Here is an 18897-nt window from a genome sequence, read left to right as displayed (position 1 = left end):
GGGTCAGAAAGAGGGGAGAGTTTAGGGAGCTCTGAAGAAAACCAGAGGACAAAAGGCCAGCTGGTTTGCCATGAGCATCCCAAAGGGGGTCTGAAACCTAGACCAGTGACCACAGCTGTTAGGATCATGGAGGTTTTATAAGACTTGTTAGCTTCTCCATATTTGTTCTTGTGATTTTCTTCTTGTTTCACAGTTAAATCTGTGACAAAAGGGGCTGCTTATCTTGATGGGGTCAACAAGGAAGGGGGAGATAAGTGGGAAAAATATATCCTTTACTGCAAATCTTGGGAGACAGAGAATCTGAGGGTGGTGGTGATTGGATGGTAACACCACAAGGATACCTGGAGAAAAAAGGCTCCGAAAGAGGTGTTCCTGGGCTAAAATATAACAAGGTTACCATATATTGAGCACTTGCTCTGCGCCAGGCATGGAGTTCTTCTCTCCAGAGCAAGATAATACAGAATAATCAACACCCCTGCACAAACTCTCCAGTCTGGCCTTCCTCAATCATCCTGCCTGAGCTTGTGGGTTTCACATGCTGTCAGCCTTCAAGGTTCAGGCATCACTTCCCCTGAGCATCTCTTTTCCTGATGTCTCCTCCCCAAATACCCTGCAGGTGCTCCTGGTCTCCCCAACCAGACTGTCAGCTCCCAGAGGCTGCACCTTCATCTTGTTCATCTTTGGATCCACTGTGCCCGGCACAGTACCTGGCACATGAGACGTGTCCCACACACCGCCAACCCCTGCCCCAGTGTTCGGTGAATGAATGTGGCACTAGGGCCAGAGAAGCTGAGCTGCCACGGCTGAGAGCTCCCTTTCCCACTCCCAGTTGGTCGGAGAGAGTGAAATGTTATTTACAGAAACACCAAGCCAAACAAGACCCTCCCTTCCCTGATATGCCGAAGCTGTGCTGAGAACAGCCGGGGGTCACCAAATGGCAGCCAGATGGTAACTGGCTGCCGCAGGGGCCTGGGGCAAAAGGCTAGGCTGCCCACCTGCTCCCAGGGACCTGGGAACCTCCACTGTGGAGGGAGAAACCCAGACAGTTCCCTCCTCCCGAGTGTGCCCCCCTGCAGCCAGCCCTCAGAGCTGAGCCTCTGCCGGTCCCCCACCAGTCTGCGGGACTCCCAAGGCCAGCTGGAGTTGCTCTCCGGCCCACCCTGCCCCAGTGGGTGTAGAGGTTGCTAGCCTCCCCCAACTTCTTCCATAACAGAGAGGTGTTAACTCCGCAGGACTAAGCCAGGGTAGTAGGGGGTGCTCATCCCTGGTGGGAAGAGCTGAGCCCTAAAATAACTAAACTCTGATGGAGCAGGGGAGCCCTGGGGAGGGGAAGGGCTGCCTCCTCCGTGGAAGACGTCTGAGGACACTGGAGGAAAAGGGAAGGGATCTTCTGCAGTGTTTCCAAACAAAGACACCTGATCGGGCTTTGGGGAGAGCTCTTTTCCCCTCGGTTTCATTCAGCACCGCTCTCCCTCTTCCCACAGATGCAAGAGGCAACAGGCCCCCCAGCTGGTTATCAGGTCCTCGAGCCGTGAGGGCCTCTGTACCCCCCTCAGACATCTCACTAGCAGGGCAAGGGGCCTACAAATCCTCCCTGACCCTCCCAGCTCTTTGTTATCTCGGAGGGAAGATTACATTTCTGTGTGGGGAGGCAAGGTGCCAGGCGTCCTCAGAGCAGGACAGAGGCAGCAGGGCGACTGCCTGACCCCCTCTGCCTGGAGCAGCTCGGGGCTACCCTGGGGAGGCTCTCCCTCCAACGGCCTGGGGCCCATCCTGAAGTGGAGGGTCTGCATTTCAGGAAGAGGAGGGGAAGCAGCAGTTCCGAAGGGGAGCTGGGCTGGGAGGAGAGAAGACTCGTGCTCTCAGTTATTCAGGATCCCCGTCTGTGGTCTGTGGACAGGCCCTTCGTTCGTTCCCTGGGTTTCTCACCTTCCCCACTGTGTTGTCTTTGGTGGTTTCCCTGAGAACTGGGGGTGGGAGAGCTATCAAGTTGACCACTTGCTTTCATTTTGGTTTCTTGCTACATCTACAGAGAAATTTGTTCAGCACCAGGTCGATGCCGTTCAACACCAAACAGGCAGGCATCAAAACCATTTTCTTTCTGTTCAAACCAAGGGCACGTTCTTCAGCCTCGTCTTTGGGGTTCAAGATACTCCTAAAGTGCTTCTAAATCAGAAGGCAAAGGGGCTGGATTTAAAAAACCCTGTTTCAGAAGAATCAGAGAGAGGAAGTGTGAACTATTCTCTTCCAGTAACAAAGTGGGAAAGCAGTAGCTGGATGTTAAATGCTGGATCGTCCTTCGCTTGTCTCCCCAATCATATTCCCTCAGACTGTATTTCCTCATCTAGTCACCCAGGTTTATAATCAAGTCCATCAACAATATAACGAAACACCTCCGGAGGGGAGTCCTGAGCTAGGTCAAATACATAGATGGGATCCGGGCTCTGGAACAGTTTAGCAGCTGGTTAGAGAGAAAGAGTAAAAAAGACAACTAACAAAGTAATGTTAAATATCAAATCAATGGGATATACCAGAAGGTCAGTAGAGGTTCCAGGGACTGACAGAGCTGGGATTGGCTGGGAAGGCCCCTCCAAGGGGGAGGGGTGTAAGTTTGGCCTTCTAACAGGCCTGGAATGAGCATGATTTAAAATGAAGGAGGGGGGCTTCCCTGGTGGCGCAGTAGTTAAGAATCCGACTGCTAGTGCAGGGGACACGGGTTCGAGCCCTGGTCCGGGAAGATCCCACATGCTGCGGAGCAACTAAGCCCGTGCACCACAACTACTGAGCCCATGCACCACAACTACTGAGCCTGTGCTCTAGAGCCTAAGAGCCACAACTACTGAAGCCCACGTGCCTAGAGCCCATGCTCCACAAGAAGAGAAGCCACTGCAATGAGAAGCCCGTGCACTGCAACGAAGAGTAGCCCCTGCTTGCCGCAACTAGAGAAAGCCTGTGTCCAGCAATGAAGACCCAACGCAGCCAAAAATAAATAATAAATAAATAATTTTTTTAAAAAAATAAAAATAAAATAAAATGAAGGAGGGGGACTTCCCTCGTGGCGCAGTGGCTAAGAATCCACCTGCCAAAGCAGGGTACTCAGGTTCAAGCCCTGGTCTGGGGAGATCCCACATGCCACAGAGCAACTAAGCCCATGTGCCACAACTACTGAGCCTGCGCTCTAGAGCCCGCGAGCCACAACTACTGAAGCCTGTGCACCTAGAGCCCGTGCTCCGCAACAAGAGAAGCCACCGCAATGAGAAGCCCGCGCACCGCAACGAAGAGTAGCCCCCACTCGCCACAACTAGAGAAAGCCCACGCGCAGCAGCAAAGACCGAACACAGGCATAAATAAATAAATTTATAAAAAATCATAAAATGAAGGAGGCCTAATGGATGGGCAGCTTATATGGGAGGATAAATAGAGTCTGATCAGAGCAGAAGGGTTGAAGGGCAGAGAGATAGGCTTATAACCCTATAAACAATGACTGAAGTCTATTTACTCCACAAATATGTGAGTTCCTGCTTTTTATTTAGTTTAATTTTCCTTCACTTGCATAAATATTTATTTATTTACTCTTCAGTCAGTTCACAAACATTTATTGAGCTCCTACTATGTGAATGACACTACAGTGATCACTATTCTTTCTCCTGCTAGTCCAATAAAAAAAAATAACTTGGAGGGAATTCCCTGGCGGTCCAGTGGTTAGGACTTTCACTGCTAGGGCCAGGTTCGATCCCTGGTTGGGGAACTAAGATCCCACAAGCCGTGCTGCATGGCCAAAAAAAAAAAAAAAAAAAAGAAGAAGAAGAAAAAGAAAGAAGAAAAAAAAAGAAATAACTTGGAGACCCTTCCTTAAATGGTAGGGGCGGGGGTGGAGGGGGCTTATCTTATTCAGTTTTTGAGCTTCCAGAATCTTGTGGGTTAGGTGAGAATGAGGGAACAGACCCTACCATTAACTTCCATAGTAACTTTATTTATATCAAAACTAGCACTTTGAATGCACTGACATCCATTATTTCATTTGATTCTGGTGACAACTTTGTGAGGCAGTCCCAACCAATTGGGGGAAAATATATAAACAGGCCTTGATTTCTTTCAGATGCATGACCTGTCCAAAATCAAACAGTTCCTAAGTAGTGGGCCATAATGGAGGTGCCTTTCATACCTAGGATGACATACTTCTCACCCTTCCGGTGGTCCCCTACTGACACAGTGTGAGCGGTAGAAAAAAAAACCTCTTTGCTCCTTCTTGGGACAGCCTGATTCCTCGAGTCTGAGCAGGTCTAAGAGTTTGTATTTTTTAGAAGTTCCTCGGAGGACAGATGCCCATCTGGATTAGGGAACCTACTAGATTATACCACTCTGAGGAAGGACCCAGGGGAAAGGGCATTTTAGCCACTTTTCCTCGGGTTCCATAGAGTACTGGAGTGTGCACTGGGTGGGCTCTGATTAATTTCCAAACCAACAACACCCCCCACAGCTCCTCTCACTTACTCTTTGCTTCCGAAACGTTCTCCGCAGGCTGAAGACTTCTGGAGGCCAAGAACGGTGCCGTAGAATTGACAAAACCCAGCTCCCTGGACCACAAAACCTAGGCTATGTGGCTGGGGAAAGTGAAGGGTCTGAGGAGGGAGCAGACCTTCTCATGAATAAAAGCAGCTTGGATTTACTGAGTAACTATGTGCCAGGCTATCATTTAATCCTCAACTCTATGCGGAAAGTACTCTTATCCCCCTTTTACAGATGAGAAAACTGAGATGTAGAGCGAGAACATAGTTCCCCCAAGGCACACAGTCCGACTCCAAAGCCCATGCTACCATGTGTGCAACCTCAGGGCTACAGCGTCTCCCCACCTCATCCTCACAACTGCTCATTCGGCCACCGCCCGAAATTTGGGCGCGCTCCTGGCGGTACTCAGACGGAGGGTCACGCGCGCCAAAGGAGGCCAGACCGCAGGAAAGGAGCAGCGGAGCGCGGGGCGGCTCAGCCCGCTCCCCCTTCTCGGGGGCCGCGGCTCGGAAACTACAAGGCCCAGCAGGCAGCTGCAGGGGGAGGAGGAGGAGGTGGGACCAGCGCGGGGTGGGAGTGAGAGAGCGAGTCCTCGCGCCCCGCCGGCGCACAGCGCTCGGAGCGCTCCTGCGGGCACTGGTGCGGCGGCTTCCGCGGCGGCGGCGGCGGCGAGCGGGAGCCCGAACTCTGGTCCAGCCGCAGCGCGCGGAGGAGCCCGGGCTGTTCCCGGAGCTGGGCGGCGACGTCCAGACAGGACCGAGACTCTGCTTAGCGCATTGCGGCGACCTCGCCTTCCCCGGCCGCCAGTGCGCGCCGCAGCTGGAAGAGCGGCGGAGCCCGAGGACTTTTCTCCGGTCCGAGGGGCGCCCCGCGGGGCGCAGAGGACCAGTGCGGCAGTCGGGCAAGCCGCGGCGCCGGGGCCCCGGCAGGGCTATGGAGCCCGGGCTGCCAGAAGCGTGAGGGCCGCTGCCCGGTGCTGGAGAGGGGGGCTACGGGGTCTGGAGATCCCGGGCGGCGGACCGGAGCCCTCCCCCCGCCCCGCCTCCGGGGCACCAGCTTCGGCTCCATTGTTCCCGCCCGGGCCGGAGGCGCCGAGCTCCGAGCGCCACTGGGAGTCGAGCACCGGCAGTGGGGCTCTCGCGGCCCCGCCAGGACCCGAGCGGAGCCCGGGGGCGGCGGGCCGGAGCCGGGGACGCGGGCGCCCGCCCGCCCGCACAAGCCACGGCGGACCCTCCAGAGGCGGAACCGCAGCGCCGAGTGAGGTAAGAGCCGCGGCGACCCCGGATCCGGGGCGGGCTCCGCGTCCCGAGCGGCCCCCGGCGCTGGAGCCTCCCGGCTGCGCGCTCTCCCCGGCCGCAACCCAGTCGGGTCCGGCGCCTCCCTCCACTCGTTACCCGCCCCCCTCCACCCCCGGCTCCCTCCCCAGCGCTCGGCGCCCCCCTTTTGTCTCCCCTCCCTTCCCTCCACTCGCGTCGCCTCCTGCGCCCCCTCCCCGAGCCGGTCCCACCGATCCGCCCGCCGCTCAACTTTTCCGCCAACTCGCGCTGGGGAGGTGGCGAGGCGGCGGCGGCTCGGCGGTGAGTCCGGGCAGGGACAGGGCCGGGGCCGAGGCGGCGGCGGCCCTCGGTTTCCTGGGACTGGGGAGGCGGGCGGGAGTGGGCAGCGAGGTGGGGTGTGTGTGTGTGTGTGTGTGCGCGCGCGCGCCGCATTCCACTCCATCTCCTTTTAGTCCACCCGTGGGGACTCACCCCAATCCAGCAGGTAGCTTTGGGTGGCACGCTAAAAATCCGGGGTCTTTCTAAGTCCTTTTCCACCTCCGGGAAGGTCTGGGGTCGCAGTTGCGGGTGGGTGGGCGGCTGGGGGCCTGAAGGGGGAAGGAAGTGGAGGGGTAGGTTAGCTTCTCTTCGAATAGGTTTTAAGGGGGTGTCGTCACCAAATGGCTGAATCTGCCTTAGCGGAGAGCGAGAAAAGAATTCCCTTTTCCAGAGGCGCTTATCTTCGACTTAGTCCATCTCTGAAAGGATCGGAAGTTTGGGGAAGGGGAGGGTGCCCAGCGGGTGATGTTAAGCCCCATTATGGGGTCGGGGGGGAGGGGAATGTTCAGTTCCAATCTGGTTCGAGGAGGTGGGGGAAGGGATGAGGGTTTTGTCCCGTGCGGTTCACTCGGCTGCGTTGCAGGTTGCTCCTCGGGCCCAGAACCCTCTGCCCCCGCTCCGCGTTCCCGTTATGTTTGGGGTTAGTAGAAGAGGGGCTAGAACGCTCATTTGCAGAGGAATTTGTTGACTGTGTAGTCGGAGTTCATTTAACTCATAGCCTGTGAAGGCAGCCAGACGCCTTTGGGCGAGGGGGTGGGGGGCGAGGGGGAGCGGTGAAGCCTGCTTCTCCTTTCTGGGCCCAGAAGCTTTAGCCCTTTTCAAAGTTTCTGCGGTGTCTTTCTCCCCCACCACTGCCCCCCCCCGCCCCCATTTTCCAGATGTAGCCGCCGCATCTGGTTCCGTTTCACCCCACACGGGTACACCGCAGTCACAAGAACATCCCTCTTCCTCCCTCCCCCCTCCCCCAGATTAAAACTGGGATTCTTCAACTTGGCCTTACCACCTCGCTCTTTAAGATTTCTTAAGACTTGGGGATGAGGCGCTGGGATTTGAGGAGAAGAGAAGTTGCCCTGGATGCCAAGTTATTTAGGATCTGATATGGAGGTGGTGCTTCCTGGCTCGTGTGAAAAAGAGGCATCGTAGGAGAGGGGGCCAAGTTTTTCGGGGGTGGCCCGTCTCATCTGCTAGAGGTGGTCAGACCCAGAACTGGCCCCGACGGAAGTTTCTGGAACCAAAGCATTGCATTCTCCTCCCTTCAGTTACAGCTGGAGCAGCGGGAACGTCTGACCCTGTCCGGAGCCCGCCGCCAGGTCTCGGGCCGCCCGGCGGTGGCGTCACGCGTCCCTTTTCCACCCTCCCTGGAGCGAGCCCGGGGCACAGCGGCCCGGGCGTGGGAGGGAGGCCCCGGGCTGTCGCTCCCTGGGTGTTTTTAAGGAGTTCTTTGGACGGCAGCTCCCGGACACTGAAGTGGGGCGTTTTACCAAGTCAGTACCGGCTGCAGGTTTGAAAGGGATTGGACTGTGGAGGGTTTTTCTGGTTCTAACCTCTGAGGCAGGAGAGCACTTTCTGGCTCCAAAGTTGCAGGAGGGTGGGGAGAGTTGTTCTCTCACCCTCTCCTTTCCAGCCTCTTTCAAATTGAAAACACTTCTCTGGTTTCCTCCTTTGGGCAGTAGTTTGGAGGCTGTAATGAAATCGCACTTTCTCTAGACATGGTAATTAAGGTGACTGTTTCCTCTGCAGATGTGCCCTGCCCTTTGCACCTCCGGCCCAGAGCTTTTTTTGGAATACCTTCTAAATTGTAGAACCTTAGCCTTGAGACTGGTGAGCAGAAAGTGGCCATTTTCCCCTGTTGGCCCGGGCTCCTGGTTTCCTCTCTGAGGCTTGTTTAAGAGCTGAGTAGCAGGGCCCCGTGGGACATGCCTCTGTCTGGCTGATTACCCCCAAGCCTGGGTCATAGCCCTTCCTTCGAGTGAGTGACGGAGCGAGAGCCCTTGCAGAGGACCCAGCTACCTTACGGGACTACCTCCCTAATGACTTGTTTACATATTTCCCCCCAGTTGGTTGGGAGAAGCTCCAGGGCTGCTGCAGACCCCCGGAGGAGCGCAGGGTGTCTGGGGACAGGGAGGCTGCTGGAGGCTTGGCTCCAGCTGGGATGGTTGTGTACTGCATCGGTGACGAGCTCCTTGAAACATCTGTTGCACTTACTCTTAGTCATAGCTGAGTGTCAGCTTTTTAATGAGGGCCATCCGGGTGGAGAGTCACTTGGATAGCGTGCTCTCACTGTGTGCTTTGACCAAGCCCGTAGAAATGTGCATTTTGGAGGCATTACACAAATGGGATTCGGGCCAGAGTGGGCACCTCTTCCTTTGGCTCCAGAGTAGGCGGTCTTGGGTCCTTCTTTTCCCTGGCTCCTGGCCATGGAGGATGTGAGAAAGTTCCGTTAGGCACCCTTAGAAGAGCAAGTGAAGCAGAAGCACGGGAAGACATTGAGAGGAGCATGGTGGTTGCTATGACCCCACCCTGCCTTGAGGAAGAGGATCAGAGCATCTCCGGGCATCCCTAAGCCTGGCCCAGCTTTGTTCCCGGCGCACTCCGGAGGCTTGGAGAGCTGAGCTGAGCATCCAGTAGGTAGACTCCAGCCGTGGAGACCGAGAAAAGTCCATGAGATTTTGCTTGGTTTGCTTTTGGGTGTCGACCTGGAGCGAGACCCCTAAAACAGGAGATTTGCTCCTGTGAGCTTGGGCTTTCAGCAGCCTCTGAATGCTTCCTTGGGCCTCCACTGTTCAATCTGTCTCATCAAAATGGCTGTTAGTTAAGAGCTTCCTAGGAAAGCTTGAGCCTGTTGCTGCTGAAGGAAAAGAAGGTAGGGAGAAGGGGTCCAAACATCTTGCTCTGAAAGGGCCTCACATCACTTAAGAGGAGCTTAATTTCCTCTTGGGAAATACATCTTGCATATTGCATCCCGAGAGCTTTGGGAAAGGTCTGAGTGAACCCGGGACTGGTGGGAGTCCAGATGCAGAACTTCAGAGAAGGTTCTGGGGTTTCCGGAGAGGATTAAAAACCAGACGTGGGCTGGGAGAGTTGCTTTTCTCCCTAAGCTTGCATTTCCCTTAGAAATTCTCTCCTCATCACCATTCCACTTGGAATTAAAAAAGCCATGTTTGGGCTCCGAGTAAATAGCCCTCACCTGGGTGAACACCTCCAAGCATGTGATGGTCCACAAGCCCATCCTGTCTTCGGTAGCAAGGCTGCCTAGATTACCGTGGAGCAGTTAGGGTTTCTCTTATTACTACTTGCTTTTTACATACCTCACTCCCAAGGACATTTGGGCACTCTTTTTGACAGAGACTAAAAACTTTTAAATTAGCGTTTCTCTTGGAGCTGGTACAATTTCTCAAGCTGAGCTGCATGTGTTTTTTCAGATGTTTATTAAGAACTTGTCCTGCCACTCTCACCAATGAGTAGGGATGCTCATTGTTGGTCACTTTTGGGGAAAGCCACCATTTGTTAAGAAGTCTTACTCCCGTTTAAAGGGATTAAAGTTTGGGCGTCACTTCCTCAAGTCTGAGGAATCGAGATGTTTAGAAAATGTCCGGGTTGGTATGCTCTGAGATCGAGTTTGGCTGGCTAACAAGGAGTGCTGGACGATTTCCTCTGGCATTGTCAACCTCTTCTCTGCAAGCGTGGCTCTGTCAGTTTCATTTCCATGGGACTCTCTTTGTTTCATTCATTTAGGCCTCCAGTTCCCAAATGTACCAGCACCTGCCCTGTAGGTGCTAGGTGCTAAGGTCATTGACAAAGGTTAATTGGGTATAGACCCTGCTCTTAAGGAGCTTGAGACCCTATGGTGTTTTCGGAAATTCAGAGGATCCTCCCAAGGCCCAAGAAAGACTTGTAGAAGAGGACGTGGCCTGTTTGAGGTGGGGCTTGGCGAATGAGAGAGCCCGCTGAAGACAGAGGAAGGGCAAAGGAAGAACGCTTGGCAGGGCACGGAGGTTGCCCAGAGCTGTCCTGTCCCCTACAATGTAACACAGGCCACATGGAATCTCAGATTTTTCCAGTAGCCACGCTTTTTGTTTTTTTTGCGGTACGCGGGCCTCTCACTGTTGTGGCCTCTCCCGTTGCGGAGCACAGGCTCCGGACGTGCAGGCTCAGCGGCCGTGGCTCACGGGCTCAGCCGCTCCGCGGCAAGTGGGATCTTCCCGGACTAGGGCACGAACCCGTGTCCCCTGCATCAGCAGGCGGACTCCCAACCACTGCGCCACCAGGGAAGCCCAGTAGCCACGTTTGAAATTAAGAAAAAGGTGAAATTCATTTTCCTTAATTTGTTTGTTTCAGTTTTTATAATGTATTTGCTTTAGCCCAATATATGTGGAATATCATCTTTTGAACATGTAATCAGTTTAAGAAAATCAATGAAAGGCTCCACATTCTTGTATGTATTTTTCATTTCTAGCACATCCTGCCTCGCACCGGCCACATTTCAAGTGCTCTGTAGCCACGAGGGGCCACCTAATGGGACAGCTAGGTCTAGAGTGTGGGGTTTGTAAAGATGGATGGTGAGAAATGCCTTTGTAAAGGCAGGAAGTTCATGTCCTCTGCTTGCCAATTACCAGGGTCTCCTGAGATTGCTATCAAGAGGGGACTCAAAGCACAATGTTTATATATAATTCCTTACCTTTGATTAGGGCTTGAGAGAGGAGAGAGCAGATACTTTCACCCATGCCCCCCATTTGAAGCTCGTAACCTCCTGTGGTGTAGGCAAGGCAACTGTTTTAGCTCCCTCTGATGACAAGTGGGATAAGTGAGATGGGGTGTGTCCCCCAACTCTCCTCGTTCCCCAGTGAGGACCTCTGCACCCAGAGCAGGAGCTGGGCTGCCAGTCCCAGGAGACGTGACTGATGGGGAGAGGCTGAGGGGCCGGCTGCTGTGCGCCTGCAGGGCTACAGGTCACATCTGTCAGGCAGTGGAGGAAGACTGTCCCTAAGAGACTTAAACAATTCATTAATTAGTAGAACGGGAAGAAGGTGAGGTGAAGGGGGCGGTGGCAGTCCCTAGGGTCCCAGATAGTCTGGGGACTAGTTCGCGTCCCTGTGTTTTCCACAATAGATTGTGAGCCCGCTTACCCCTTCTCATTCCAGGAGTGGGTGCCTGGGGGCTGCGTTTTCTGAACATCCTTTGTTTTACAGATGTGGGACTCAAGGCCCAGGGGGGGAGGAGAGGAAGAGACTTTTGCAGGGAAGCTGCCAGATTATTTTGAAGTGCATTGATCACAGAGCTGAAAGAGGGCAGTCAGCAGGCAGACCACACCTGCGAGGAGGTAGACAGGCTTTTCGGGGACAGAGCGGCTGAGTGGTGGTGGGAGCTGCCTGCACCTTTGCAAACAAGCTTCATCATCTCTAGATGATACCACCCTTTCCTGTTGGATACTAAAAGTTCATTCATGACTCTGGCCATTACTATGGGATTTACTTAGGTCCTTAGTCAGGTGTACCTTTCTCGGTGACTGGCCTGCATCCATTTGCTGTATCTTTGGGATGTAATGAGATGTGGAATGTGGTTTTGGGATGTCCTCTAGCAAGCATCACTTCTATCCCCGGCCAGGAATCATGCCCCATCCTGTGTCCCAGATGGCATATCCATGAGCTGCTTCCAAGGGTCTTTCTCTAGAGCAAAGGAAAGGAGAATCAAAGGCTCTCCCATTGCCAGAGTCACCTCGGATCTGTCCTTATTTACATGGCTTTTGTGTGACACAGGGATGTCCTCTGGAGAAAATGAGCTTGCGTCTGGTAGAGCCAGGTTTGATCACCCCCTTATTGCTTCCTCCCACCCTGGTCTCTGGCATCTGAAAACCCAGGTGATGTAGACCCGGTGCCCTTGCCCATCTCACTGCACATCTTTGGGCAAAGCACTTAACCTCTTTGCGTCTCAGTTTCCCCGTTGCTTAAAGGGCAGTAATAATTCCCACCCCTCCCCTTAAGCTCACAGTGGGGAAGAAATGAAGTTTTATAGTTTAAAGTCTTACCTAGTCCATGCTTGGCACGTAGTGAGTATTCAGTAAATACTTGTTCGATTCTGCCTTGTCTAGTCCCTTTCCTAAATTTAGAAAAATAGAAGTGTTTACTTCTCCTTTGGTTTGAAATCATTAAAAAATTTCAGGAAAGTCTTGGGAGGGAGCTAGCAGCGGCAGTGCATGTGTCTTCCCGCTGGCAGGCGCTTGTGAACGAGGCCAAGAATCTGGGGGGTTTTCTGCCAGCCGCGCCTGACTCACTCACAAGGGGCCCTGTCTGGCTCAGGGGGAGGCCCGGCTGAAGCACCACATTAGGGCATGTTCCGGAGAAGTGGATTCTCTGAATAACTTGGATGGTTCCCTGGAGTATTTAGGGCAAAAGCCACCTGGAAGACAGAGAGGGTCACCCCCTCGTAGCCCAAACGGTGCCCAGAAAGTCTTATCACTTGGTAAATGTTTAGCGGAAAAGACCATTATCCTGAAGACGTTGGAGGGTTGTTTTAAATTTTACCCATTCGGACCTGAGAAGGATAAAGGACCGCAGTCTGTGCCTTTCACCGGGGCTGGCACGAGCCATCTTTGAGTCAGGCCTTGCAAGAACCCTTATTCTTCAGCACGACCTTTCCCCACTTCTGGATCCATTTCTGTTGGACATCTGCCGTCACCTCTCAGCCTCGGGGAGAACTGGATCCAGCTCATGGCTCCCTACTCTGAGGCCCTTTTTATGTAGCTGGTGAGAGTTGTGTTCTCTCTGTGAGGGAAGCTGGTAGAACCAGAGGTCCCTGTGATGCATCCAGTTTTAGAGACGAAAAGAAAGAACCTTGGAGATGGTGTATTTCAGCTTCCTCACCACGTAGGTGCAGAGAGGGTCAGCATCTCACCTGGCTCCCATTTCCCAGTTCTGGGCTTCTTCCATAATTCCTCATCTCTCTTTATCCCTCACCGAAGGGTTGGTGTGCCCTAGAGGGAGTGAAGTCTTAAACTGGGAGAGGTCACATCTGCACACCCAGGTCACCTATGGGAGACGTTCCTGAGGCCGTTCGCTTTCCCGGCACAAATGATCTTGGGGCTCATGCCTCGGGGAACTTTCTGATGATTTTCCCAACATGGGAAACAGTCCACACTCAATAAATAGTTGTAGGACTGAATTGAACCACTCCTTGGTCTAATTAAGACGCATAACCTTGAATTCACCATTGGGACAGGACCACAGTTCCTTTCTTGTGTCTGAAGGAGTAAGTTATTGCTTCAGGCACCCTTGTGGGCAGGGTGGCCATGTAACATGCCTTCCCTCTTTTTCTCCTTGCCCCTCGTCCCCCGTGCAGACCCTCCTAACTTTCGGGGTTTTTTTCTCTCCCCAGAGTCAGCTTGCACAGGAGGATAAAGCCCACGGCAGAGTCTCCATGGAGGTGTGGAGCCTTGTCACCAACCTCTAACTGCAGAACTGGGATGTGGAGCTGGAAGTGTCTCCTGTTCTGGGCTGTGCTGGTCACAGCCGCGCTCTGCACTGCCAGGCCAGCGCCAACCTTGCCGGAACAAGGTAAGGCGCGGGCTGAGGGGCAGCCTGGGTTCCCGGCCCTCAGCAACAAGGTGGGCTGGGACAGACGTGATGTGGTCAACTGCGAAGGCTCCATCCCAGGTGGAGCAGAGGGCTCCTGGACTGTAGGAGAGGCTCCCAAGGTACCTGGGCTGGTGGGGGCCTGGCTGCAGACACAGCCAGCTTCATCAGAGGTTGGGTCGTGAAGGCTGGTGACATCCATCTGCCAGAGGTGACGTGCTCAGGGGGGAGGTTTATGCTTTTCTCCTTCTGAAAAAGGAACTTCTTATTGGGACCCAAGAGCTAGCTCCCTAACCTAGATGAGGTATATAAAATGGGGTTGGGCGGTGCAGTGGGTGCGAGTGACCTGTGAATTTGGGTTTAGAACTTGGATCGGGGTCCAGGGGATGTGCAGGGTTGTGGGAGCTTCATAAAGACCTCCGGCTTCTGGAAAATTGTTCCAAAGACATCTTCTATGAGGGTCGGCCATCATGGCCACGTGCCTGCCATTTTGTCTTTCTTGACCATCTCTCACAGGCCCTGTTTGGAGGCCTGGTAAGAGGTTTGCTTTGGATATACTGCTGGAGGGATTTCAAAGAGATTGAGAACCAGGGAGCATTATGGGGCATAGGCGCTGGTAGACACCTGTAGTTTATTGGGAATTCGGAGGGATTATTAGTAATGGAAAAGACTTGCACCCACTGCTGATGGGATTTTTCCGGACTTGTGAAAATACTTCATGGAAATTACAGGTACAGCACACCTGGCAGCTTTCGAAGGTCTCTGAGAACTAATATTTGGGCATTTCTGCTGCCAAAGGGTAGTGTGGCTTGTGACCCAGTGGCTGATGACAGAAGCAGAGGAGGTTGGCAGGTGGTGGGTAAAGGGCTCAGGTGTGCACACAACATGGTGACTGCGTTTAAAGGGCCACCAGTCTCGCTGCCAGGACCTGTGTGAGTGACGAATGAGGAGTGAGGATATTTGCCCTCTTGTAGGGTGATGGAGAAGGAGGGGGGACGGGTGGGGGGGGGGCTTTCTAGAAGATCCACTGGCTGGGGCAGGCAGATTCGTGTTGTATTCAGTGACAGAATTGAAGGCAAGGCCTGACCTGGAACACTCTGGAGACCCCGAGTGGGAGGGACCATCTCTGCCCACAGGGAATTCACCATCGGGTAGAGGATGACAAGCACAGAGGCAGCTAAACTCAAGGTGGACCGTGTTTAAACCACGCAGTGGAGTTATAACACAATGCAGTGGGAATGCTGGGGGAGAGGGACAGCCACTGTCATTGAGATGGTCCAGAGAGCTGGGCATGGGGCCTGGGAGGGAGATGAAGGGTGTTCCAGGTGGAGCAGCATGAGTGAGGGTGCTGGGGCAGGACGTATAAGGTGTACAGAGAACAACTTACCTGGTGTGTAGGTAGTCGGGGGACGGAATGCCTGGACAAATTGGACTGAGTTAGCATATGGAAAGCCGTAATGCCCTGCTGAGGAAACTGTACCTAAATGGGTAGATACTGGGAGTCTTGAAAAGTTTCGAGCAGGAAAGTGACACAATCCAGCTTTCAGATTTTCAGGCAGCTGAGTTTGGATGGATGGGAGGAAGAAGTCAGGCGGACCTAGGTTTAAATTGTGCTCCGCAGGGCTTCCCTGGTGGCGCAGGTGTTAAGAATCCGCCTGCCAATGCAGGGGACACGGGTTCGAGCCCTGGTCTGGGAAGATCCCACATGCCGTGGAGCAACTAAGCCCGTGTGCCACAACTACTGAGCCTGTGCTCTAGAGCCCGTGCACCACAGCTACTGAGCTTGTGCTCCAGAGCCCGTGAGCCACAACTACTGAGCCCCCATGCCACAACTACTGAAGCCCGCGCACCTAGAGCCTGTGCTCCGAAACACGAGAAGCCACCGCAATGAGAAGCCCACGCACTGCAACGAAGAGTAGCCCCCGCTCACTGCAACTAGAGAAAGCCCGCGCGCAGCAGTGAAGACCCAATGCAGCCGTAAATGAATGAATGAATGAAAGAATGAATGAATTAATTAAATTTATTTTTTAAAAATTCTAAAAAAAACAGTCGTGCTCCACCACTTAATATCTGCATTACTTGGTTTGACCAATTACTCAAACACAGGAAGTCTTAGTTTGCTTATCTTTAAAATGGAGCAGTAATACAGGATTAAGTGAGATAACCCAGGTAAAGCACTGACAGGCAAAGCGTTAGGAGTTATTACTGCTGCTACCACTGTTGCCAGAAAGACGAGTTGCTTAAACGGTTGTTCTGAATGTCTAGCTAGAGAAAGGCAGTGAACTAGAGTGGAGGATTGTAAAGGAAGGAAAAATAACAGAGACACTATAGAAATAGAATCTACAGGTTTAAGATTTCCCTGGTGGCGCAGTGGTTAAGAATCCGCCTGCCAATGCAGGGGACACGGGTTCGAGCCCTGGTGGAGAGCAGCTAAGCCCGTGCGCCAACTAAGCAACTGAAGCAACTAAGCCCGTGTGCCACAACTACTGAGCCCACACACCACAACTACTGAGCCTGCACCCTAAAGCCCAAGAGCCACAGCTACTGAGCCCGTGTGCCGTGACTACCGAAGCCCATGTGCCTAGAGCCCGCGCACCACAACGAAGAAGAGTAGTCCCTGCTCACCACAGCTAGAGAAAACCCATGTGCAGCAACGAAGACCCACTGCAGCCAAAAAAATAAATTTAATTAAAAAAAAAAAAATCTACGGGTTTAAGTAGGTTGGATGTCAACTCCGGGTGACTAAAGACACAGACAAGATGCGAGTAAAGGGAGTGAGTCAGAGTGGGAGGTTTCTGAGGAGTAGATAGAGATTTGGGTCAGCCACAGCATAGGTGGCAATGAGGAGGGGTGGATAAGGTTTGGGAATATGAATTTATGGTGGACCCTAAAGTATTTTTTTTAACCTTCTCTAACAAACCGTTTTGCAGCCCAGGGATGGAGGGTGGAGAAAGTGAATAGTACGCATCTCGGAGCTGGGTACTTGTAGGCAGGAAGGGAGTATCGTATCCAAGGGTCGAAACATAAGGAATAGGGGTTGAGGGGGTGATGGTGGTCCTGAAGCTTCTGGTTGTGCATCCAGACTGGGAAAGGAAGCCGGGGCAGTGATGGAGGGTGGAGTCAAGGGGCTGAAAGTCTTGAAAATGACAAAGTCCTGCTCTGCAAACAGGAGGGAGGGGGTAGGAGAGGTGAGGAGGGCTATGAGGAGGCGATGTGGCAGTGAAGAGTGAAGTTACACTGCCATTTTAAAAAAAATCAACTTAATTGAGGTATCATTTGCATTCTATAAAATGCACCAATTTTAAGCGTTCAGTTTGAAGTGTTTTGATAAATGTAGCATTGTCCCACGTAACTGTCAATCAAGATATGAAACATTTTCATCACCCCCCAAACTTGCCTCCTGCCCCTCTGCAGTCAGCCCCCTTTGCAGCGCCGGACCCAGGCAACCACGGATCTACTTTCTGTCACTGTAGGTTAGGTTTGCCTGTTCTAGAATTTCACATAATGGAATTATATGGGGAATGTGTATCCATTCACTTGATGGTGGCCATTTGGGTTGCTAACACTTTGGGCTATTATTACTAAAACTCTTGTGAGCGTTCGTTTACAAGTCTGTGGGCATACGTTTTCCCTGGACTGCCTTGGTTTTGATTTGGGCTCCATTGCTTACCGACTGTTGGCTGTTGGGAAAGCTCCTCTCTGACACTCTATAATCTATATTGGTAATGAACATCTGCTTCTAAGGTCGTTGTGAATAACATGCAAATGCCTGCAAAGCTCTAAGAACCATGCCTGGACATAGTCAATGAGCCATAAATAGTAGATGTGGGTACCTTTTCCTGGGACCCCACAGGAGACACCGCGTGGTAAAGGGCTTGTTTCATGGATGGACTTGGAGTGCCTTAGGACGCAGAAGCGGAAACCCACGAGACTTGGATGGACATCAGGTCCCAGGTCCCCATTGGGTTGAGTCAGTCCCTCTCGTGGTTCAGCCCCTTCTCCTAGATCATCCCTTCTGAGCTTTGTGATAGCGGAACATGGGCCCCACCGTCTTCAGAGACCTGAAGTCCTAAGGGAAGAATCTATCTCCACGCTTTGTAAACTATAAGGTATCTCACAAATGTAAAGTATTGCCGTAGTCTCGGCCCTGCTGATTATTCAATAACAATGCTGCTGTTGTCCTCAGAAAAGACTGGACTCTGAATGTAAAAGGTTTGCCCAAAAGTTTAAAGCAAATTACCCCAAACCCTGCTCCCACTGACTGAGAGCTTTTGCCCTTTAGAAAGCCTTTGCTGTGTGTGTGTGTGTGTGTGTGTGTGTGTGTGTGTGTGTGTGTGTGTCGGGAGCCCCTCCCCCAGTCTGCAAATGCTCCTCAGGGAGTGGGGAGGGCCTGAAGTTTCTGGCTGTCCTTGGAAAGTTGATTTAATAAGGGTTCCAGGAAAACCAGCCTCCCTCCTTCCTCCCTCTCCTTTCCCTTCTCTAGTTTGGGATCTTAAAGAGGCTGAGCTTGTTTCAGACCAGGCTTTGCGGGGAGGGGGGCGGGGGAGACTGAAGCGGGGTCGTGGGCCGGGGAGTAGAATGCCCCTTTAAAAAGATAAGCACTAGCTTGAAAGACACTTTGAGCTCGAAGAGGCTTGTTTTTGTGTATTTTTCTCTCGTTTAGAATAAGACTTGCAGAAAAGCAAGTGGGTGAATCCAAAACTGTTTACAAGGCCGCTTCTCGTAATTGGGAATGGGGATCCTAACCCCCTTTTCAGCAGTAACCTGGGCTAAAGCCCCCAGACCCCACATGGTGGAGGGCACGGTATGAGCCTTGCCGTCTCAAAATACTTGCCTACATGCTCAGAAACCTGCAACTAATAAACGATTTAATGGCCGGGGTTTTACAGCTCCTCCCACCTACCCAGATTTGAAGGAGTCTGGTGGCCGCTTGAAGAGGGAGAGGTTACACTTAATGGAAAAGCCGCACGATTCCCTTTCTGGCTGCAAGCCCCCTGGATGCCAGGCACCACAAAGCAAGGCTTTGTCTTTGTGTTCTGCAGAAACCTGGGCCCGTGGCGGGGAGCTGCAAATGGTGCCAGAGACATCACCCCAGCTTGAAGTCCGGCCCTGGGCCCTGGCCGCCACTGGCAACCCCCCAGGGGCTCCCGCAGCTGTCTTTGGCCCGAAGGGGTATGCATTTCAGCCTGGCTGCAGGGGGAGCCCCGAACAAGTACCGGAGGGTA

At 52.9% G+C, this 18897-nt stretch overlaps 1 protein-coding gene across 1 annotated transcript in view; it reads left to right on the top strand.

Moving 5' to 3' along the window:
- The first annotated feature begins 5637 nt into the window (after positions 1 to 5637).
- FGFR1 (fibroblast growth factor receptor 1) overlaps positions 5638 to 18897 on the top strand; it is a 48095-nt gene continuing 34835 nt past the window's right edge. The window contains 2 exon segments of the mRNA XM_032618370.1: positions 5638 to 5771; positions 13476 to 13654. Of these exon segments, the coding sequence (XP_032474261.1) occupies positions 13564 to 13654 (91 nt within the window). The 5' untranslated portion in view covers positions 5638 to 5771; positions 13476 to 13563.

This window comes from Phocoena sinus, chromosome 21, assembly GCF_008692025.1.
Source record: "Phocoena sinus isolate mPhoSin1 chromosome 21, mPhoSin1.pri, whole genome shotgun sequence".
Lineage (NCBI taxonomy): Eukaryota > Metazoa > Chordata > Mammalia > Artiodactyla > Phocoenidae > Phocoena > Phocoena sinus.
This window is presented reverse-complemented; position numbering and strand designations above follow the sequence as displayed.